Below are 25889 nucleotides of genomic sequence, written 5' to 3' on the forward strand. Positions count from 1 at the left end.
GTGGATCTCGAATGCCAAGACTTAGATTCTGTTCAAGAGTTCTGGGCGGCCGGTAACAACAGATCATCAGAGTGACTTACTTGATAGCAACGAGGTTTGGACAAAGTTGTACAACGTCTTAATGTGGAGGATTATAACCCAAACTTTCTAAAACTATAAACCTGCTTTAAAAGGAAACTTTCCAAAAGTAGAAACTCTTACTATAAATTGTCACTATTAATATAATCCTTATATTAATAATCATACTTTTTGTCTGTTAGAACATAACTGACTAAACGTTATATCTCTAGGTTGAGATCTCCGTTACTTACTTTCATCATTTCTTTTCTTTGTAGATTATCTTCAACTGCTATTTAAGATGAACTTCATAGCCCCACTTTTTACTGTTTCATAACTGTTTTTATAACTTTTGGGATGAGACACATGCTTGCTTTAAAACTGCTTTACGCTTAGGCACAAGTACTAAATTGTTAACTATGTTGTCATGCTTTGATTCATGCTAAATCCCTACCGTAATATCGTTAATTGCTACGTTTAAATGCAAACTTAATTATTGTGAGTAGGTCTATTGAGAGTAACGTCTCTAACCATTTGACCGCTGGTCTTTGGTTACATAATAATGATTCCACGACACTGACAGGACAAGGTGTCACAGGGTAAATTTTGTTTAGTAGCGATATTACAAACTGCAGCAACACTTTTAGATTGATATTTCTATATCAATCAACTTTAAACTAAATCTTGTGATCTATCATTATTATCAAAATCATTATTTATGATAAACCTATGAACTCACCAACCTTTTGGTTGACAATTTTAAGCATGTTTTGTCTCATGTACTTATATATTATGCTTCCGCTGTAGAACTTTGATATACTTAGAAGTCAAGCCATGCACTGGGACCAGAGTTAACATCTGCGTCAATGTCGATTTTGACGGGGTGTTACATCAGGGGTTCGACTCTCATGCACTATGAATGTGTTTCTTGAAGTTACCGTTCATTTCATGGGCCTCGAAGGTCTCAGATGTCTTGCGTTTTAACCTCACCCGTGAGCGTGATGGTTCGTCTTAGGAAATAATTGGATGAGTGGATTCCGACTTGCGTTCGGACCCATTCAAGAACTCTAAATTGTCGTTATTGAATCTTTTTAATCTAATTTGTTGATACTTCATCTGTTGCTTTAATAAATGACACACTTATGTATGCATTTTTGATTGCTGATTTTACCATTATAAAGCACTATGGGCGCGGTGAGAGGGAATCTCAATGGGCCACAGATTAACGTACCTTGCACGATCTCCAAGGATCAAATGCAAACGAGATCTTGAGAGATAACAGTGACTATAGAGAGTTATCGGAACTTGAAGAACAAGCAAAGAGACGCGCTGAGGTGGCTAGGTAAGTTTCTAAGTTGCTGAACTATCCATTTTGATTGTATCATTTAAAATGTCAAAATGGGACATGCAAACAAACTAAACCCATTATACTTCTAAATTGTAAGCTCATAATGGTATTTTTATCCATAATTGTACTTCTAAATTTTCAAACTATTATAGTGTGAACAAGAATTAATTTCAAATTTCTACTCAAGAGTCGATAATTACTCTTTGATATCTAGAGTTCACGAACTGATTAGGTTGTGGAATGGTAAAATTGGTGATCTCTTGCAAAAATAGATCACTTGAAACACTTTGTATCCAGAATTCTATTATATGAATTAAAATTGCAATTAAAATTGCAGATATGAAGTATTGGCCTAAGGTAATACTCATAATACCTTTATTAAGTAAATAAAAAGTTTTATGTTTTTTTCCTAAAAACTATATGAGTTTTTATTTATTAAACGCATATTCCCTACATTTTTACTCTACGCAGATTATTTCTACAGGAGACTGAATTTCTAATTCATGCTCGAGTGCTGCGGGTTTGCGACAATCATGGTTGGTTTATGCGCTCCTGTGTTAACTGTGATAAAGAATTGGTTGAAAGAGACTCGCTTGATAAAGAAGGGACTATGTGCTGGTGTACTCAATTCACTGATGAAGCGGCTTGGGTCTGAAAGTTAGTTTATTACTTTTTTAAAATTGATGAACATATAATAAACTTATGGTACAATATTAACTATTATCGACGTAACCTTCTATAGGATACGTACTACATTGCGAGTAACTGATAAAAGTGGAAGGTGTGATATCATACTGTTTGACAAACTATTGTCCAAGTTGGCTGGAAAGAGTAAGGCTTGGCTTAATGCTAAGGCAGGATCAGTAAGTTTTGAACTTATCAATAATGTCTTACTTTCTATTGATACAAACCTATTTTACTGCTTTTTAGTAAACTAAATTGGCTACAATTCTTTTGTAGTATGATGTACCTGTTGATGTTCCATCTGAGCTTGTGGATCTTAACAACCGAAACTTTGTTTTCTTATCTAAGAAAACTGATAGTTACGTCAACAACAATTACAATAGTCACATTGTAGTTCTTGACGCTATAGATGACGCTGAAGTTTTGAAGGTGATTAACAAAAAACAGCTTGAAGAAGTTGGGTCAGTCAACCTTTTAGATGAGGTCACTGTTTTCCAACCACCGACACCATACCAGGTGAAAACCATTATATACATTGGAAATCTGTAGTCAAATTCATACATTATAATTTAGACTTAACATATATACTAATTTATACAATTATTTTTTTGGATATGTATTTACGATTGATGATTTTATATTTAATTTGTCATTTCACAGAAAAAGAATTTTGTTCGACAGTGTTTTTCGAATTCAAGTTCTGTTAGGCGTAAGAGTACAACCCCAAATAACCTTCTTGCTAAAGACACACCAAGTCGACAAACATCTGATGCAGTTGCATCTCTCAAAATACCAAAGATTCAACCATTCTGATTTGATGCATTGTCAAATTTTTGAATAAATATAACGTGGGTTTTTTCAAGACGCGATACTCATACTACAATAAACGTGGTCTGATTGTGCAACCACACGAGGCAAACACCTCAAGCAAACTTTTTTATTTGTTTTTATGTTGCATTTCAATGACTACATTTCCTTCTAGATTTTTTATATAATAAATATGTTTTTGATTTTCATTACCAATGTTTTTTATATGTCTACAATAACTGTTTAAATATTTTATACTATGTTCAACTTTTAAAGTTTTTTACAGACATATATAGTTGGATTTTAAATTTTAAGTACATTCATTAGATACATAACAACTAACATAACTACTTACATTAAATACAATAATTATAAACATTATTTCTGTACAAACACTCACATAGCCTCGAGAATTCGCGGATCCTCCACTAGTTTTTAATTATTTCATTAGTACAACTCATTTTATGAAGATAATTAAACGTACAAGATTTTTGTTATTCTGGCATTTTCAATCGAATATATGCTAGCTCTCACTAACAAGCCTATAAGTTGTTGCCCAAAACCCTTACATTTGCAACTCTTATTTATCTCTCTAAATACTTGTGATTAATTAGTAGCAACTTAATTAATCGTAAAGCTGGAATATATATAATTACTTAAGGTCAAAGTGGATCATCACCGGAGACATGGCAAGAGGGCCCTTCCGGCCGATGAAATGACGTCATCGGATGATGACAGACTAATATTTCAAGATCAACACCAACAACAACAAGATGATATAATTATTGATGAAGATGATCATATGTTCTCACTTTATAACTCAACTCGATCCCAACAAGATATGTCCGCCATCGTCTCCGCTCTTTCTCAGGTCATTGGAACCACCACCACCTCCGGTGCCACCGCTAACCATCTACTATTAAATGATCACACTCAAAAACCAGTTGGTAAAACTTTCTATATTAATTCTTCCATTATATGATATCTACTTTTTATAACCGATTCGTTTTGTGATGCGAGCTGACTAATTTTAAAATGCAACCATTTCTGGCGGCTTAGCCAATGTTAAAAGCTAACGGCCTAACCGGGTGTACTGAACACTCACCCTTTCTTACCGGCAAATTATGCTCCCAGTCTTCTTAATTAGCCACTTTATCTTTAAACTAACTCTCTAGGTTATGGCCTAAAAAAAACACCGGGAAACATTGCATGTGATTTGTGTTGTTGCAACTTGCAAGTATGATTAAAACAAACCGTAACTAGTTCTTATACGTTTTTTGATTCATTTCGCGAGGTCTAGTTGATTAAATGGATTAAATTGAGTTCAAGTATTGCTTGATAAATTATTATCATCCATTATAAGTGTATCATATGTGTAAGATTACTCATCCTCCTAAGTAGTTTAAAAACGGAAAAAACTTCTACCATTTTTTATAATTGTATCGTAAAATACTGTAAAATACTTATTTTTAGTGATGTGTGAATAAAAATTAATGATTGCAAAGAGATCACATCCGTTAGAATATATGAAGTACATCATTTGCAATAAATTAACTTCATGTGAAAACAATAAAATCACATTAACAACATTGCTAATGCAAACCTTGTGTTGTAGCTCAAGTGCTAGTGGTCTAACACTCTTTATTATATGTTAGGAGTTCGATTCATGGGGACTACAACATTGCACACAAGGTTATTCCTTGATTTTGAAATCCACCCAAGGTTGCCTTTCGCACATTGCGTTGCAGGGGCAGCAGTGAGGGGATTTTTACCGGCCATTTCGAGTTGATCCGGGGTTCCTCCATGACATCAGTTTGAGGCGGGTTATGCAACTACGGGATGATCGTGTGTGTGGTTTAGTTCTCCTAGATAATCCCAAACTGATGTTTAAAAAAAAAAAAAAAAAATCATATATATTCACTCTAAACTCAATTATCTAATTTGTTAGGACCTTGAAACGCCTTAGAATTTTAATTTTTTTATCACTCTTAAAGCTTCTTGTTATAAAAAACCAAATATTATAGGGAACAAAAGGAGGCACTATAGAGGGGTAAGGCAAAGACCTTGGGGAAAATGGGCAGCCGAAATACGCGATCCACAAAAGGCAGCAAGAGTATGGCTAGGCACATTTGAGACAGCCGAAGCAGCAGCACTTGCGTACGATGACGCAGCTCTTAGGTTCAAGGGAACCAAAGCAAAACTCAATTTCCCTTCAAGAGTTCAAGAGAGGACCGAATTAGGCTATCATATCAATCCTCCACAATTACAAGTGATCTCGCCTACTTTTGCATCAGATTCTAATAATCAGTTGCCTCAAATGATTCGGCCTTCGTCTCAAAGCTCGTACCCTAATCTTCTTGATTATATGCAGTTTCTTCGAGGTGCTAGCGAACAATGGGTTTCAACATCAGGAACTAATGTTTTAAATTGTAGTAATTTTTCTTCAACGGATAATATGAGAAGTTCATCAAGTGTAGACCCTTCACAATATTGGCAAGATTTTGATCCAACAAAACAATCAAGTGATCAATAGTTTTATATATGTGATCATGTTGAGGTTCTATTAATTGCGGAATGAGAATGATTTGAGCTGAATATATTGATAATAATTTTGCAACTTAATTTCCCTTTTATTTGAACGTACAACTCCTCTTATTATTAACGAGTTTGTATGATTTTTAACATCACGTTCTGGTATCATCAACAGTTATCTTCATACAAACACACATATATCTGGTACATTCATGCATGTTCTAATGTATAATGGCAAATTAATGCCAAGTGATTTTCTTATTGTTTAGTATATACATGCCTTACGGATACAACTTCTACAATGTTGGTGACAAGTTTTATTTAAACATAAAATACTGTAATAGTAAATATGCATGTTACTTTACTTTATGATAATGTTGAAAAAGATAAAATATCATTTTTTTTAATTATCATTTTTTTCGTAAAAGAAAAATAATAATATATTTAGTAAATATCGCTAGCTACACGCGATCTTATGTATGGTATATGGAATAAGGCACTAAATACATGTCACCACTTTAAGAAATATAAGTTCAATAGAAATAGAATTTAAATATATAATTTGATTTGTGCAAGTATAATTCGATTGGTAAGTATAATGCCGTGTCATTGTACGAATATGTTTTTATAACTTTGACGTAAATCTAAATTTCTAAAAGTTAAAATATATAAAAGAATGGTTCCGTACTTTATATACACAATAGCATCCATCTCACCTAAAAAAAATATGTATCAAGGGTTTAAATATTACTAGAAGCCTTAGAAATACAACTAAAAATCACAAGGTTTCACTGTAATAAAAACTTCAGATTGCTAAAATATTTAGTTTATATAAATCATGTCTTGATTAGTTTTAAGGATACAAATAAGATCGATTTTAAAAAAAATTACCTAAAAACTCAGATCCTACCCTTTACATATTCCACATCCAGGAGATTAGCATCAATTACGCCTTGTATGGGCAGTATGGCTCATTACTATTAATTGAATTTAGACACACGCCGTGTTTAAATTCAATTCCAATTCCGCCAGAATTCCATTGAATCCCGCGAGTCAAACGGGGCCTTAGTGTTTGGGATGTGTGAAATGATTTCCAGAAAAAACAAGATCGACAGTTCGATTAACAAATAATTGCCTCATTAAGGTGCATTACAAAGATCAAATCATCATATATATCTTTAGAAACACTAAACAAACAGCATTGCACCTAACAGAAGAACCAAAAACTGTAAGCATCTGCTGTTGCCAAAACTACCAATAAACGGTAACACACTGTTACACTTGCATCATCAATCGTAGTTTTATCGTTCTTCCACATTTAAAACCACTTCAAAACGAGTCTTCAAGAAGAACACGTACGAACCATATACCCAAAAAGTCCCAACAATAATCTAAAAACAAAGATGAAATGATTATAAACCTGAACAGATTGTAGTGGCAAAAGCAGAATAAACTTGTGGTATCGGGTTTTGGTATTTATGTAATTTTGTGCAAACCAATGTTGAGATCGGAGGATATGGAAATAAGGAGAGGGAGAGAGTGGTGCCATGCGGCTTTGAACACGCGTTTCTGGTGAGCTTTGATAGACTGCGAGGGTTTGTTAGCGTTGAACCTGATGTCAAAGATATGGAACATTGGGTCAGCTGAACCAGAGGTTAAATACAAACCATCTGGAGACCATGCTTGGTTGATCAACGCGGATTGAGACTCGCTGCTTTCTTGCTTCCAACCGAATTCGTGGATTTCTGTTCGCCTTAATCTGATGTCAAATAGCCGAAGTTGCCTTTGTGGAGTACTGTAAAAAATAAACAAAAATGCCAAAATATCAATATAATATGGTAATAATACGGACTTTTAGTTTTATTTTTAAAAGCAGTTCGGGATCACCCACGGGGGACTAAACCACTCACACGTTCATCTCCCGCAGTTGCCCCCCACTGCTACCCCAGAGAAAACCCGGCCCAATCCGAGGGCATGGGCGGTAAAACCCCCGCCTCCCCCACTGCCCCCACAACGCGATGTGCGGAAGGCACCCCTGGGTGGAATTCAAGCGTTAAGGGGCAACCTTGTGTGCAATGCAATGCTGTACCCTATGGGAGTCAAACTCCAGACCCTCTCGCTAAGAGAGACAGGCCACTACCACATGAGCTACAACACAAAGTTAATACGGACTTTTAGTACTCCCAATTCCCAAAATTATTGACTTTAATAAGTCTTTCTTTTTCAACTTTGACTTTGAATTTTTTTTTTTTTTTATTTGTGTTATATAATATAATACTTGCTACTCTAGAGAAGTTGTACCAATGTTATATAACGGAAACAAAAATATTTAAAGTCAAAGTTGAAAAAGGAATACTTTCAAAGGTCAAAATAGGACAATAATTTGAATACGTTTTGGATAACTTTCAACATGTTTGTCCGGATTTCTTTTGATTGAAATTGAAATTTTCACAGATATATAAAGGTCTAAATCTCGTAACTAATAATGTAGCAGTAAATGAAGTTTACCTGGTCTGAACCATAAACAGATTGAAGTCACAAGGATTGGGTAGAACACTCATACACTTGCTTTCAATCTGATGTTTGTAATCGGCTCTTCCAGTTTGTAAATCGAATCCGATAATCCTCTTATCTGCACCGACAGATACCACCATCTGTTTTTGCGGCATTCCAGCAACTCCCATGACGGCTGAAGAATGCATGCTTCGGTGCAGCACTTTCGGTTTCCAAGAATCTCCCTCGTGTTTCTCGGTCCAATGGACAACAGCATGATCACTTCCACCAGTAACGAAACCAACGTCTTCCCATGGCATGAATGCTATGTTGTTGATAATACCTTTAACGTGTGGTTTATCTTCAAGGAAAGTTACACGCTTTTTCTGTGGTGTAGATGCAATTATTGAAATATAAATTAGTAACCATCTTGAAAGTATTGACCCGACTTGACCCACTTTTGACCCGGCCCGCTTGACCCAATTAAAAAATATGACATACTTGTCCTGTACTCGTCTCAACACAAGCCCGATTCGACACCCAACCCGACCTGACCCAACTGGCCAACTGCCAGGTATAATCAAATTAAATATTGTAGCTAAAACTCTACAAGAAGACTCGATCAAATGGGTGGAACATGTTGAAAGTCACCAAATATCTATTTTTATTCATACAACCTTGAAAATTGGTTTAGCCATAATTTAGATGATTATTGCAAAAATACTGTTTTTGTAAATGTTATTTACGTGAAAATTGATATTAAAAGTTAACAAATTAAAAATCTTGTGGTCAAGCTGACCCCTTCTTGTTTTTGGCCCGCACCAAAAATGCACTGTTAAATTCAGAAACCTGTGTTTACTTGTTACCCAACTTGCCCAGCCCACTCATATTGCCACCTGTAGTAGCAAAAAACATATGAGTTTTTACCTCTTTCCCTTTATTCAGGTTAAGGACTGCTATCTGAGAGTCCCCACCATCGGCACTGTATACAGCGAACACGCTGCCGCCATGTGGATGCCAAGTTATATCTTCTGGCCATCTTCTCTGCTTTGAAGATGCACAATCAGCTGTACTTAGATGACTTGCACTTGTTCGATCTCTATAAAATTTGTAAAAAAAAAAAAAATATCAAATTAGAAACTAGTAAATTAAAAAAAAAAAATGCATAATACGTGACATACCCTCTAGCATGAATTTCCCATAGATTTACAAGTCCATCCAGAGCACTGCAAAAAAGTTAGATGCATAGTAAATAGCAGATCAGAAAATCGAAAGAGTAGAAAACTTAAACAAGAATATACAAAAAAAAAAAAAAAAATCTTTGATTTAAAAAAACTGCAACTACCATAGTACCATCATTGTTACACTGTAAATAAAAAAAAAAAAAAAAAAAAAAAGGTTAACAGTACCTAGTTACAAAAAGCTGATCATTTGTAGGACACAAGGCAAGACTTCTCAACTTTCTCTTATGCTGAGAAGGAATATGGTTGGACATCTGGCAATTAACTGTTCGTGGTGAAGATGAAGTGCATACCATCTGAATTATATCTTTATGTTCTTGCTGCTCTGCAATTTGTTGCAACGTGTAAGCATCCAATATTATATATAACCAGACAAGTACGCACATTGATACTGCATAAACCAGTCTTCTTCATGAACATAGAAATAGTTCATGGGCTAAACTTGAGGTAACAATTTCAACCCATTAAGAATGGCCAGTCTGGGTTGTGCTTGATGTCAAAAAGGTAAAATGGGTCGAATTATAGCTAAAAGGAGAGCAGGACACATGGGCCAAACCGTTTGGAGGTCGTCCAAATATTACTTTTCAAAGATTTAGGTTATTACTGTAATAATATATTTTAGTGAACATAATCAATGCATCAATATTATGCAGAACCTGTAAAACTGGACAAAGAAGTGTTTAAAGGTCAACCCAACACAGTCAAACTGTCCATTTCCACCCATAATATGATCCATCATAACTTGAACCCATTTTAACCAATTATCCAACCTACCAGACACCTATTACATAAGAAAGCAGCAAAAATTACCAAATTTCCTTTTTGTCCCTCTGGATTGAGTTTCTACAACTTCCTTTTCAGGCGGGATTCTATTTCCTTTTTCTTTCGCACTCCCTTTATTATAAGTCGAAACTGATGTACTGCCATTTTCATCCAGCTTGATACGTTCAGATGATTTTGGATACACCGAAGGGATAACAAGCTGTGGCCTACTCTCAGATTTAATTCTAGGTTGATCTGGTGTGTAGCTCTTTGATGAGTTTCCGTTACCTTTATCACCGTGGTTCGATAACAAATGTTGACAGGTTTTTACAGGACTACATGATCTCCTCTCTTCTTTAACTTTCACACCGTTTTGCGAAAACTTTGTAGACGATACAGGGTTCCCTCGACTTTTAAGTCGCGCCAATTTACGTTGTGTTTCCTCTAATCTCTTTTCAGATTCCGCAAGCTGCATATCTTCTCCAAAAAGATATTAGCTTTTATTTCCCAATTAACATGTGTGTATGTAAGAATGAGTATTCATCACAATATATACACTTAGACACAAAACCATATATTTAGACACAAAACCATTTCTGGAGTTATACAAAACTAAAAACCACACACACATATATAATATATTCGTCACATAACAGATAGCAAGTATACACTTTGCTACAGCCTAATTAATCATTGATATGAACCATCATTAGCCTAGTATTCGGCGTCCTAATATCCTCACAAAAAAAACACATCTTAGGGTGGCCAGGAAATGGACCAAAATGGTCACGGGATAACCCACTTAGGCCGGCCGCGCACATCTGAGTATAAAAGTTGTCCTCCAACCTAAACAGAAAAAAAAATCTCCATTTACTATTAGACTAATCATTGAATTGCACTTCCCCTACAATGTTATCAATTCTTAAGTTCTGGCTAAATTTAGTGAAGCAGAACACCAAAACAACATAAAGTCAAAAACTTTTAAGAGCATATAGCAATGACAAAAATCAACTAACTTTGAATAAGTTTCAATCAGATGAAATTACATACATAAAAAATAAGTGTATTGTAGCAGCTGAAAATTCAACCAAAAAAAAAATAGTATACTGATGTCATTTACACTCTCATTTCATTTACTTTCATATACAATCAGACTGCATTTACAATTTAACCTATTATGTCATCAATTTGTATTTTTGTTCATCAATATTACCTAGAACAAGTCACAACATAACACGCAAAGGCAAAGCAACAACGTAAAATAAAAAAATAAAAAAAACTTCAACTTAAAATAAAATAATAATTAATTTAATTATGATGAAATGATAATGATAGTCGGATGAAATGAGTAACGAAACCTCGGATTGGTAATAAGTAAGTCGCGTACGGAGATGAGCAACTTCTTTAGTGCGGTGTTCGATTAAAGCGATTAAAGCTTCTTCCTGTTCCTCTCTGTCTGTTTTCTCATCGCCGGAATCGTTCGACGTCATAGCTTCCGGTCGGCGGCGGTTTTTATTTTAATTTTGATTTTATGATTTTTAATTTTATTTTATTGGTGAGTAAAAAGTTAAACCACGTAAGGCCGTATGCGCGGAGGTTACGTATTTATATGTCAGTTTTGTGGCATTATATATGCGTGTAAGATCGTGATGCATTGGAAGTTGGGTAGCAGTGAAAGGGCAATTTTGTACTTTTAGTCATTTTATATCTTTTAAAGAATACTCCGTACTACTGTAGTCTGTAATACATATTTAAGTTTTCAAGTTTTTGATAAAAATATATTTTTTTAATATATACTATTACTTAATTACTTAATGAAATTTATATGAATGTATCGGGCATTAAATATGTTTTCATTTATGTAAATTCTATTCTATTAAATCTTATAATATAAACAAAAATATTATTGTATGTAGAGTATTCTTTTGTATGTTTAAAACTAATTGTCAGCTCCCATAAATATAAAGATAAGAATATAATGATAATAATAATTTTTAAATAGAAAAATAAAAATAAACTATAGCGACAGTGTTTGGTTAGTTGTAAAAACCATACTAGCATGAAAAAAATTCATAATTAACTCTGACTAATTAGGTCGTGTACATCTTAACTTAACCCGATTAGTCACTATACAACAAAATTAAACATACATATATATATATATATATATATATATATATATATATATATATATATATATATATATATATATATATATATATATATATATATATATATAGTGAAAGGATCCCTAGAGAACTAGGGTATGTAGAGAACCCATAGAACTCGTGTAGATTCAGTAAATCTGCTGCAGATTGACAAAAAAAAAAATTTTTTTGCAGTTTTTTTTTTCTGTGCAGATTTTTTATTTTTTTTTGCAGATTGAGTCAATCTGCGTGCAGATTGAAGATTGACCTTTTTTTCCATTTTTTTTTTTTTTAAAACAGTCAATCTGCACAGAAAAAAAGTGAATCTGCAAAAAAAAAAACTGCAAAAAAAGGTCAATCTGCACAAAAAAAGTCAGTCTGCACAGAAAAAAGTCGATTTGCAAAAAAAAAAAACGGAAAAAAACGCAGATTAACTCAATCTGCATAAAAAAACAAAAAAAAAAGTCGATCTGTAAAATAATAAAAAAAAATTTAAAAAAAACTGGAAAAAACGTCAATCTGCACGCAGATTGACTCAATCTGTAAAAAAAAATTGTCAATCTGCAGCAGATTTACTGAATCTACACGAGTTCCATGGGTTCTCTACTACCTTTGGTTCTCCATGGATCCTCACCATATATATATATATATATATATATATATATATATATATATATATATATATATATATATATATATATATATATATATATATATAGGGTGAGGATTCATGGAGAACCAAAGGTAGTAGAGAACCCATGAAACCATCGACTAACCTTTCATAATTGCGTGCAGATTGACATTTTTTTTGCAGTTTTTATTTATTTTTATTTTTTTGCAGTTTTTTTTTCTGTGCAGTTTTTTTTTGTGCAGATTGACTTTTTTTGCAGGTTTTTTTTTTTGCAGATTGATTTTTTTTTTTTTTGCAGATTGACTTTTTTTACTGTGCAGATTGACTTTTTTGTGTGCAGATTAAGTCAATCTGCGTGCAGATTAACTTTTTTTTTGCAGATTTTTGTTGTTGTGCAGATTGACTTTTTTTTGTGCAGATCGACTTTTTTTTTTTAAAAAAAAAATTCGTAAATTTTTTTTTTACGAATTTTTTTCAAAATTTAGCCCGATTTAGAGTTTATGGTTTAGGGTTTAGTCCCTAAACCCAAAACCCGTAAACCCTAAAACCTAAACCATAAACTCTAAACCGTTCGTGTTAAAAACTCAATCTAAACCCTAATTTCTAAACCCCAATTTCTAAACCCTTATACTAAACCCTTTGGTGCTATGGGTTCTCTCCTATCCTTAGTTCTCTCCGGATCCTTTCACTATTATAACAACCCAGAAAATTTCGACTAAATTCAAACCTAACTTTGACTAGTTCCGACGATTCACGAACAAACGATTATAAAAAGATATGAAAATATATATGCGTATATATATACATCATTTACAACCATTATAATTATCAGTATCATAATTATTATTATTATTAAACATTTAAATTAATATAATGAAATATCATTATCATTAATATCAATATTATTATTACCATTATAAAACAACTTATTAAAATTTTCATTTATACAATTATCATTATTATTATTATTAACATTATTATTAAAAAAATTATTATTATCATTATCATTTATATTATTATTAGTATTTTTGGTACTCTTAATAATATTAAAAGTATTATTATTATTATTAGTATTATTATTAATATAATAATTATTAATTAGTATTATTTATTAATTTGTAGTAGTAATTAAAAATAAAAAGTGCAGATAACAAAATTAGGTTATATCACTAACTAATTTTAAATTTTATCTAAATGATCGTGATTAGCATTGTGGGATCTTAATCTGTTTTTCTATTTTTCTAATTGATCGTGATCTGCTTTCTATTATTATTATCTGCTATATTTTTCATGATTGAGTGTTCTATCTCGACATTCTCTTTTGGCTATAAAACAATCTGCTGATTAATTGTACTGATAAATACATTCGATATTCCACCAGCATCTGCTTTATTATTTTTTTTATATCTCTGCTTTCTATTTTTTTATTTCTTTTATTCAAATCGTGATGTACTTTTTAAATCCTCTACTGATTATGAATTTGTATCTAGCGAACACAATCATGCTATAAAAACTAGTCCTCTACATCAATTACAGAATCACATTAACAATTTAATCAAATTTTTTCGATAAACACCTCTGTTCTTGAACTCGATAATCAAAAGCTCGAATTCGAAATGTTTTTCAAAATGTGCTAATGCCATGTTGTTAGGATTACTCTAGTTGAGCTTCCTGAAAAGTTTCACATTCCAATTTCAACTATCGAATCCAAATTCGTAAGTCAAAGTTCAAAAACAAAAAGTCAACCGGGTGTTCTAAGATTAAATTGGAGTTGTAGAAGTCGTTTCTGTTAAAATTAAGGGTTGAGAAAGTTTCCAGGAAGGATTTAGAGCATATTTCATTTAGGATTCGTGATTTAAAACGTTCCAGAAAATGATTTTGAGGTTTGAGTTCATATGGGTTCATCGTGAAACTGTTACTGCTATGGTACGTGTCTGTTTTGGTTCAGACTCTCACCCAACCGACTAAAATGAAGATGATAGTTGATGATGATCACGGTTTGATGTATAAACAATGATACAGTAATAAGATGATGATACGATATATGATGAAGAAGGAAAATAGAATCAGACAGAATATGATAAATAAATATATACGGGGTATAAAAACATATAAGTAGGGCAGAAGGACTGGTTAAGGTGTTAACGGGTGAGCGAGAGGTTACGGGTTCGAGTCCCGTCTTGGGCATATTATTTTTAAAAGGGCTTATAAGGTAGTTTCCATTTATTATTATTATTATTATTATTATTATTATTATTATTATTATTATTATTATTATTATTATTATTATTATTACTAATACAAATATTAGTTACCATTTATGATTATAATTATAAGTAAGATTATTATTATTATTGTTAAATTACTTATTATTATTACAAATACTAATACCATGATTATTATTATCTTTAATAAAAATTTATAATTTATAATTTATATTATTATCATTAATATCACTAGTATTATCATTATTATTATTAGTACTAGTATCATTTTATATTTATAAATATTATTAATGTTATCATTATTATTATTACTAATATGATTATCTTTATTAGTATTATTATTATTAAAAAGTATTATCATTATTATCATTTTACAAAAATTATCACTTTTACTATCATCAAAACTATATTATTATTATTATTATTTTTAAAAACTTTATTATGATTATTATCAATTTTACTACTAGTATTATTATTGTTATTACAAAATAATACAAGTCTTTATTCATTATTAAAATTATTTTATCAAACAAATACTTATACATTGAATATATATATAAGTGTATATATATATATATATATATATATATAGAAACATATAACAAGTGAAATAATATATATATATATATATATATATATATATATATATATATATATATATATATATACTTATTCGATTACGAGTATATGTGTTAATATATATACTTGATTTAGGTTCGTGAATCCGAGGACAACTCTGCACTTGTTCAGTGCCGCTCATAAGCTTAATTATTACGAAATACGAAATACAGTATTGTGAGTTTCATATAATCCCTTTTACTCTTTACATTTTTGGGCTGAGAATACATGCGCAACTTTTATAACTGCTTTACACGTATCAACTATTAAACTGTGATATGTTGGGCTATGACCAGTAAGTCCCCAACCGACAAGTATAAACGATAACTTGTTGCGGGGCAAACTTGAAAGTCTAGTCAAAATACAAGTACCAACTATTAAACTGTGATATGTTGGGCTATGACCAGCAAGTCCCCAACCGACAAGTATAAACGATAACTTGTTACGGGGCAAACTTGAAAGTCTAGTCTAAATATCAGTACCAACTGTTAAAATTATGCTATACCCGGCTATGTCCGACTAAGTCCCTACAGTGATATTTTTAATTGCTGCGGCATTCTTAATTATTGGGGATAGGCCTATCGGGAGTAACGTCCCCGATACATTTGACTAAGTCTTTGTATTACTTGATAATGAAATTAAACGACAAGGACAGAACAACTTGTCACGGGGCAAACAACGTTTAGTCTAAATATCACGCACTGGCATAACTTTTTGATCCTGCGGGAGATCAACTTTTGGATCTTGCGAGATCTACTTTACAAAATAAATCTTGTGGTCTAACACTATTACTGAAATCATTATTTATGATAAACCTATGAACTCACTCAACCTCGTGTTGACTTTTTAAGCATGTTTATTCTCAGGTACTTAAATATTGCTTCCGCTGTATATCTACTGCTTTGATGATGATTGCTTGCTATGCTTGGAGTCTTCATTACATATCATATCAATTAAAGACATATTTATCTTCCGCTGCAAAACTCAACAAAACGTCTCATGTAGAGTCGTTCTCGTTTATACAACTGTGATTTGATATAATTAGACACAAATACCCCAGGCCCTATTTGGGGGTGTCACAGATTTGTATCAGAGCCGGTTGTTGTAGAGAACCAGGATTGCATTTTATGTGTACCTTATACAATTAGGTACCTTAGCAATGTAGGACTACAACTTTCCTTGACCGTAGTGCCTTTAATTGTTGCCTTTAACTGTTAAATGCTACAATATACTTTAGAAACTTTACTTATCTTAGAGTGCCTAGCTAATCTAAGAACTTTGCTCATTTTCCTAAGTACTATCCAATTACGCCACCGCATTTAAATGCGACACCATGATTTCAGAAATTCTTGACATTCCTATGTCATTTATCATGGTTTTGTGTATTACACATGTATTACATGAAATATTATTCATGATTTTTGAAACTCCTATATTTGTTACTATTCATACTCAAACGTATATAACTCCCTGTTATATCACGTACCTATATGCCTTATGCCTTTAAGCATCGGTTTGCGAACCGAAAAATGTCATTGGGTTATCACAGTATACGAATTGAAAGTCTTTAATCGAAAGATTATCTGATTACATACTTATCTCGACACGTCATACTGCCATTATTACATAAATGGGGGACACATCATATCTTATCATATCTTATCATATCTATCCCAGTAAACCTTGTCTAATACTTTTCCTAAATTTCCTCCGTAAATCACGGAAATCTTTTTGCTATATATATGTATTCAAGGAAACGAATATATCATTTAATATTCAACACCCATTTCATATCAAACCCTATTCCAAACACATAATATGAATTTCTCACCTGATTCCTCAAGTTCCTCTAGCTCCGAAGATAACGTGACGGGAGCACACCCACCGATCAATTACCGTAATTTCTTCAGAAAATGGGGATGGGTTCGCGAAATACTCACCCTATGGAGAAATGAAGAAGTTACTCCTTATCACGAGCCAAACTTACCACCAAACGTCGGAGTACTCGATTCGCTTACCGGCGAACCTGTTCGTAATACCGTTTACACACTTTTCGCAAGGATTTTCTGCCTCGAAGGTCGACTCGATGTAGCCCAAGATAGTATTCGTCCTCTACTCCTGAATTCTAACCAGATTGGGTTATTAGAAGAAGTTAGAAGACTTCGAACTAAATATCAAGAATTGACAAACCTTACGGAAGAATGGGTAGAACAAATCCATAGACTCGAGCGTAAATTAGAAACCCTGGAGGAAACGGTGCACGATTTGGAAGCTAGGCTCACACCTACTACCCAAGTATCACAAGCAACACCAGCAGCATAACCAGCACCACCAATACTAGCAATACCGCCAACATCACCAACACCACAAGCATTGAAGGCACCAGTATCAGCAACAGCAACACCAGTACCATCGGCACCATCAACATCACCACCAACAGCATCAGCTTCACCAACAACAACATCCGCATCCCATGCCTCAACATCACACTCGGTACCTCGGATATCAACATCATACGCCCCAAAGATACCAAGGAATATTAACAATAATGAGTTAAGATGTATTGACTCATTCTTCAATTATACATGTATACCTTATATATATATATATATATATATATATATATATATATATATATATATATATATATATATATATATATATATATATATATATATATATATATATATATATATATATATGATTTGGAACAATAATAAATCTTTTTGTACTAAGCTATTACGTGTGAATCTTAACTAGTATGTACTACTTGGTTAATTCATATCACTAATATGCTATGTGACAACCCGGAAATTTTTGACCAAATTTAAACTTAATCTTTGTATGATTAACATTTCCGACACGATAAGCAAAGTCTGTAAAACTGAATCTCAAAATTTTTGAACTACTTTTATATATTTAAATACCCTTCGGTTGTTTTCGACGATTCGCGAACAATTATATGTAAATAGATACATATATACTATAACTTGAAAATGTAACGATGTATTAATTGTTTGATACCGTACATTAAACTTATTGGTTTAAATATCTATTTGAATATATATGATAAGTTGAAATATTTATTATTAAAATTAATTATAAATAACTTCCAATGTGTATTTAAAAACTGATTTATGTATATTAAAAAGATATATACATATATATAATTTCAAGTTATTTAGTAAACGATAGTAACATTCATTTATTGATTCGATTGATATTTAGATAAGTTAACTAAAGCGTTTAAGATGAACCAGTAAAACACTAATTTGCTACAGTATTTTCAAATTGCTACAGTACCCAAAATGCTACATTGTCTTCGAAAATCACTATTTGCTACAGTGAAATTGACTTTGCTACAGTGAATTGCTACAGTAAAAAACTATTTCAAAATATATATATATATATATATATATATATATATATATATATATATATATATATATATATATATGTATATGTATATACTACGAGACTATGATTTATAGAAGCAAATAACCAAAACACTTAATTGATTAAAGGTACACTTAGAGTGACATAGTTATCAATGATTAAGTTTATATTTTGACAAAGGTACGAGTCACGAAACGAAAAGTACTAGTTTTCTCAGCGTACGAAAGGGCGTTCGAAAAACCGGAACCGAGACATAAGTCGAGTGACAACGTACGACTTATCGGAACAAAAATTACAAGTCAACTATGCATGTGAATTTAATATAATATATAATTAATTATATAAATTAAATATATTATATATATAATTAAATAATATGTCGACAAGCAAGAAAACAAACGAAAGTGAGCTGTCCAGACGGGCCATGCGATCGCATGGCATTTGCACTGAAAGCCCATGCGATCGCATGGGCATCAGATTCAGCAAACATGTATAAATAGCTCGATCTATTCTGTTTCTTTCCTCATTCTTTTTACTCCGTATTATTTAAATTATTATTATTATTATTATTATTATTATTATTATTATTATTATTATTATTATTATTATTATTAATCCTAATATTATTATTTGTAATATTAGTATTATTATTAGTATTATACATAAAATATTACGACGAGGTCACGAGCGTGTAACTTTCAAAACGAGTTCTCAAACGGGTTAAAGCTAAGGAAATTATGGGTTATTGCCAAGGAGGTTATGGGTAATGTTCGGGGGTATATTTTTGAATCAAATCTAGTGTTTATCATCTCCGTTACGTCTACGTACTTTCCTACAATATTGAATCACAATATTGATACGTAAGCATTTATATCTTATCTATTATATATTAATAGTGTATCCATGTCTAGTGCTCGAATATATATTTATACATGCTTGTATACTAAATTTCATCGTTAAACAGTTTATAATGAATCACGAATTAAATACATATATTACTGGTAAAAGGTATATGATATACATGTTTTCGGAAAGCTGGCGAAAAATCAATAACTTTTCATTTAGATATCGAATAAATTCGATGAATGGATTAAAAGATATGATCAACTGAATTATGATTGACGTTAATTGAAATTGCTTTTGAATCTGCAATTAAGATTTAAACAACTTGTTTACGAGATTGATAAATTGGTTTTTTTGAATATTACCAACCGAGTAAATGAATCCTTAAATAAGGTACGTCTCGTTTTGTTGAACTATTGTCAAAATTGACTTTTTGAAACAACTTTGGATAACTTTTGTATGTCGATCTCGAGCATTAGGATTGTGATACACTATGACCTGGCCTAGCTTGATAGCCATTTATTGACCAACATATGTTCTCTAGGTTGAGATCTACGGTTATTTGGTAATCCGAGTTTCGATTACATTTGGGTGAACGACTTTATATGCTGCTAAGGTGAGTTTCATTTGCTCCCTTTTTAAATGCTTTTGCAATATATATTTTTGGGCTGAGAATACATGCACTTTATTTTAAACGTAATGGATACAAGTACATACTAAATTCTACACCGAGTTTGAACCGAAAATCCCTTAGCTTTGGTAACTAGTAACTGCCGGTTATAAGAACTGGTGGGCGCGAGTAGTTATATATGGATCCATAGGGCTTGATATCCCCGTCTGAGCTAGAGCGCTAGCCTTTTAACGGACGTATGCTATTTGAGAAGCGTACACGTTGGTTTGCGTGTATTATTAAGATGATTATACAAAGGGTATAAAATATATATACGTTAAGTTTAGTTACCAGGGTGCTCAATTTCCTAGAATATTTTGATAAACGTTTCTGGATTGAACAACTAAAATTTTGTGATCCACCTTTATATACAGATTATGCGCAACATTAAAACTATGAACTCACCAACCTTTGTGTTTACACTTTTAAGCATGTTTATTCTCAGGTTTCTAGAAGTCTTCCGCTGTTTGCTTAGATGTTAGACAAGCTATGTGCATGGAGTCTTACATGACATATTTTTCAAGGAAACGTTGCATTCACCAAATCATCACCATGTATCTTATTTTGACTGCATTGTCAACGGAAGTACTGTTATAAACTATTATTTATGGTGATTGTCTATATGTAGAAATCATCAGATGTCGAAAACCTTTGATTTAAATATTCATTTATGGTGTGCCTTTTCAAAAGAATGCAATGTTTATAAAACGTATCATATAGAGGTCAAATACCTCGCAATGAAATCAATGAATGACGTGTTCATCCATATGGATTTGGAGCGATCGTCACAGTTGGTATCAGAGCGTTGGTCCTAGTGAACCAGGTCTTGCATTAATGTGTCTAACTGATAGTTGTTAGGATACATTCGTAAATCTGGACTTCGACTGTGTTCGCATGTCAAAAGTTTTGCTTATCATTTCTTGTCGGAAATTACATGCTTATCATTCTTAAAGTCTAGACACGTTTTCCTGCATTTATTGCATAAATAGTGTATAGACAAAAATTCATATCTTAGCGTATCTGTTACTGTAAACTTTTCCTGACATCTTTGATGTCATGCGAGGTGTATATAAAATAGTTATTAATTTTAGCAGAAAACACTATTAAATACGATACAATTTTACACAAGATATTTATTTATTTATAGAATGGATATACTTAAACCTTGCTACAACACTTATAGGCAGTGTACCTAATCGTACAGTAGTGTAGTTTTTAGTAAGTCCGGTTCGTTCCACAGGGAAATCTTTAAACAAAGCTCAACGCTATATTAGTTTACTTTTATAAAAATACAAACATATATATAAGTAATATTATTATTATAAAGGGGGGTTTTTACCGTTTAATGACCGGTTTGTCGATTTTAAGACTTTAGTCGCAGTTAAAACCTAATGTAAAATATAAAATAAATACAAGACTTAAACTAAAGCGTAAAGTAAATAACGATAATGAAATTGCGAATAATAAAAATGCGATAAAATAAAATTGGGATAATTAAAAAGTACGATAATTAAAAGTGCGATTAAATAACAATAAATAAAAGTGCGATAATTAGAAGTGCAATTAAATATAAAATAAAGGAAATTAAATATGAAATAAAAGAATTATGCTTATTTAAACTTCCGTAATCATGATGTTTGACGTGTTGATTTTAGTTTTATGCCCATGGGTTAATTGTCCTTTGTCCTGGATTATTTAATATGTCCGTCTGGTTTTTGTCCATAACAGTCCATCAGTCATAAATATAAAGTGCGAGTGTCCTCATCAAATTATTATTATACCCAAAGTTAAATATTCCAACTAATTGGGGATTCGAATTGTAACAAGGTTTTAATACTTTGTTTAATGAATACACCAGGTTATCGACTGCGTGTAAACCAAGGTTTTACTACTTTGTTAACAATTACACCAATTACCCTTGAATGTAATTTCACCCCTGTTTTAATTATTCTAGTGGCTATTAATTCATTCCCGTGTCCGGTTAAATGAACGATTATTCGTACATAAAAATACCCCGCCCATCGTGTCCGATTGAGTGTATATGGTAATTTATAGGGACGCCCAATTGTAAATCTTTATATTAACATTAACAAACTTTCATTTAGTTAAACAAATATAAAGCCCATTAATAGCCCATAGTCTAATTTCCACAAGTGTCGTTCTTTTGTCCAAACCCCAATTATGGTACAAAGCCCAATTATCCAATTTTAGTAATTAGCCCAACATCATGATTACTTCGTTTTAAATAAGCATAATAATAACTTAGCTACGAGACATTAATGTAAAAAGGTTGAACATAACTTACAATGATTAAAAATAGCGTAGCGTTACACGGACAGAATTTCGACTTACACCCTTACAATATTCGCTAACATACCCTTATTATTAGAATTATAATTAAAATTAAAATTAAAATATAAATTATATATATATATATATATATCGTATATATGAGAGAAGAGAGAAATAGAATATGAAATTTGATCAGAATTCGGTTTGCTTTATAGCCAGAGTTGAAATTTGGGGCTCCGCGACTCGCGGCAAAATCCCCTTCAAACTCCGCGAGTCGCGGAGGATGTATTTACAGCTCACACCCTTGGAGTTTCTCTGCCGACGGTTTTATAATATATATATATAATATATATATATAATTAATATAATTAATTATATATTATATTATATTTATATGCATAGTTAACTTGTAATTTTTAGTCCGTTGCGTCGAGCGTTAAGAGTTGACTCTGGTCCTGGTTCCGGATTTTCGAACGTCCTTGCGTACAATTTTATATTTTGTACTTTGCGTTTTGAATCTTGTACTCTTGTAATTTCGAGACGTTCTTTATCAATAATTGGAACCTTTTTGATTGTCTTTTGTACTTTTGAGCTTTTTGGTCGTTTGCGTCTTCAATTCGTCGAATCTGTCTTTTGTCTTCACCTTTTATTATTTAAACGAATATCTCTTGTAAATAGAACAATTGCAACTAAAAGCTTGTCTTTCTTGAGGAATAATGCTATGAAATATATGTTCGTTTTTAGCATTATCAAATATTCCCACACTTGAGCGTTGCTTGTCCTCAAGCAATATCGTCTTGAAATACTAGAATCACTTCTTTATTCTTCACACTTTGTACATCAGTGATTTCTATACGGCGGTATAAACAATGGTAGTAACGATATGGTTTACAGTCCCACATGACTATAAAAATTTAGATCCATTAAGGAAATTGGATCTTTATGAAAACATTTGATCTTTTGAAATCTAGTTTTTACCCTAGATAAGTTTTCCGGAATAACCCTTTACCGGCGTTTGCAACATATTTTTGTGGGTTTGGTGGGTTTCAGATTTGAAAATTTTAGCTCAAAACTTGCGGTTTTGTGTCACCCACTTGCTAACCTTGTATTTGGAAAGCAACACGTCCAGTTTACTTGTCCCGTATATTACCTTTCGGTAAACTACCGTCCGGTTGTAAAGGAAAGCGTTGAACAAGCAACTGTTAAGGCAATGTCCCGTGACATGCTTTTGATTATGGTCTATAACGTGTCAGACGCAATTACTATCCTTGGTAGGAGCAATAGTAAAGCTCACCCTTATAATTTTTCGGTCTGGCACAAGGTCCTGTCTTTGACCACTATGCAACCACCGTTCTTACGGTTGACACCCGATTTAGTTCAGGTGACCTAATGAATTCCAGGTGAATTCCTAGGATTTTACGTTCAATGGTAATGAACGCATTGAAAATAGGGTTTTCAGAAAACAAATCGGTTTGTAATTTTGATCAAAATATTTTCTCGTTTAAGCTCGAGTTTAGATATCATTGAATTCCATGAGTTTGTAATTCTCAATCTTTAAGGTCAATCTCTAGGATTGAGTAATATCAGTCTTAAAAGCTGATTTTTAATTTTTAAGGAGATTATCCTTTCTGGGGATCTGATTCATTAGTCTTATCAAGCTAATTTGCATGGTGCCCCCCCATTGTACGAGATAAATCCTTCTCATGGTTAGGATAAATCTGACCACTTGGCGACCCTGTTTAATGCTGAGGTCCGTGGATTTCCTGCTGATTTTAGTGATGACTTTTCTAGATTTTTCGTCAACCTACAGCTGGTCTGGACGACAACTTCATGACCTAAATCAAGAAGCGCGTTTCTTTTTCGGAAGACTTTACTTCCTTTTAATGATGGAATTGATTCATCGTGTAGATCCATCTTTTCTTTTCTTTCATTGGGTAAAACAGTTTAGTTTAGTCCAAAGCAAAAGTATTTTCAGTTATTTGTTACAGATATATGTGACATATGTTTAAGATAACTTGGTAAATTTTCCCACACTTGGCTTTTATTTTCCTTTTTATCGTCCTCTATTCCATTTTAAATGAATTTTGACATTTTAGTTTGTTTCTCAATTTATGTCCTTTCCGAGGTAACAATAATTTCGGTGTTAAAACCTAGTTTTATCGTTCATAAATGTGTATAAACATGATTTTGAATTCATTTAATTGAAAATTTTTAAAAATTTTACTAGAATTGGGTAGTCAGTATATAAGACTAGGGCTGTTCTTTATTATCAGAGAGCACTAGATTCTAATACAACTACTGCTTTACTAGTATTTTTAATGGTAACAAGTGTATAAAGTAAAAATTTTTAAAATCCGAAAGAATTTAATCCCTTCCCACACTTAAGATCTTGTAATGCCCTCATTTGCAAGAAATCAGTAACAATTTAAATTATTGAGGGTGATTTGTGTGAAAATGATTAAATTTTTACCAAAGTTTCCAAATATATTGGCGTTTGTTTGCTGAATGATAAATGGTGCACATCATTTGTTCATTCCGTCTTGTTGTTATTTCACATATATTTTGCATCTTGTTGTCAAAATTAGTTGCTTTTGCTGAACTTAATGCCAGTCTTTGAAAATGCGTTGTTTTACCCTGTTGTGTACATAAGATAAACTGCAAACATATATACATATTTTTGAAGTTTGGTATATTACCCCACATTCAAAAATTATTAAAATCTAAGAATAAAAGTTAGATAATTATAAAAATGATTACAATATTAACAAAAGTATTAAACGTATCAATAATTACAAATTACAAAATAATAAAAAAAATAATAAGTAAACTAAGGATGATATTGGTACCAATAGGGGTTCCAGGCATAACCATAAGTGCTATAGAATGCTTCGGCAGGGTCATACGTAGGATATGGTGGCTGCATCTCTATAGACCAAGGAGGGAAGACGGGTTTCGGTGTAGGAATATAGTTTCTACCTATATGTTGGCAATGAGCTATGATCTGGTTCTGATGAACTTGCCAATCTTCAAATGCTCTCTGTCTAGCATTTTCGTATTCCTGAGAAGCTATAAACCTATGCATTTCTTGCATTTCATTCCCCCCTCCTACATTACCTTGCTGCTGGTTTCTCTCCACCTGTGGA

At 32.3% G+C, this 25889-nt stretch overlaps 2 protein-coding genes across 4 annotated transcripts; one reads left to right on the plus strand and one right to left on the minus strand.

Annotated features, from left to right (window-relative positions):
- Positions 1 to 3595: 3595 nt before the first annotated feature.
- LOC139846596 (ethylene-responsive transcription factor ERF115-like) lies at positions 3596 to 5446 on the plus strand. 2 transcript variants are annotated; one of them, XM_071836072.1, is made up of 2 exons: positions 3596 to 3843; positions 4921 to 5446. In XM_071836072.1, the coding sequence occupies exons 1-2, from the start codon at positions 3612 to 3614 to the stop codon at positions 5427 to 5429; spliced, it is 741 nt and encodes a 246-aa protein (XP_071692173.1). In that variant the 5' UTR covers positions 3596 to 3611; the 3' UTR covers positions 5430 to 5446. The 2 variants fall into 2 exon arrangements, 1 of the variants encoding a protein (XP_071692173.1); XR_011759106.1 differs by lacking the exon at positions 4921 to 5446 and adding an exon at positions 4552 to 4613 and having other exon boundaries at positions 3737 to 3843.
- Positions 5447 to 6285: 839 nt separating this feature from the next.
- Positions 6286 to 11485, minus strand: LOC139847410 (uncharacterized). Of its 2 annotated transcripts, none has more exons than XM_071837080.1 (7): positions 11283 to 11485; positions 9973 to 10393; positions 9331 to 9487; positions 9103 to 9147; positions 8849 to 9020; positions 7937 to 8307; positions 6286 to 7223 (listed from the first exon to the last, which is right to left on the minus strand). In XM_071837080.1, exons 1-7 carry the CDS (start codon positions 11412 to 11414, stop codon positions 6905 to 6907), a joined length of 1617 nt encoding a protein of 538 aa, XP_071693181.1. In that variant the 5' UTR covers positions 11415 to 11485; the 3' UTR covers positions 6286 to 6904. The 2 variants fall into 2 exon arrangements, with proteins under 2 accessions (XP_071693181.1, XP_071693182.1); XM_071837081.1 differs by having other exon boundaries at positions 6287 to 7223; positions 9973 to 10401; positions 11283 to 11421.
- Positions 11486 to 25889: the final 14404 nt, after the last annotated feature.

This window comes from Rutidosis leptorrhynchoides, chromosome 5, assembly GCF_046630445.1.
Source record: "Rutidosis leptorrhynchoides isolate AG116_Rl617_1_P2 chromosome 5, CSIRO_AGI_Rlap_v1, whole genome shotgun sequence".
NCBI lineage: Eukaryota > Viridiplantae > Streptophyta > Magnoliopsida > Asterales > Asteraceae > Rutidosis > Rutidosis leptorrhynchoides.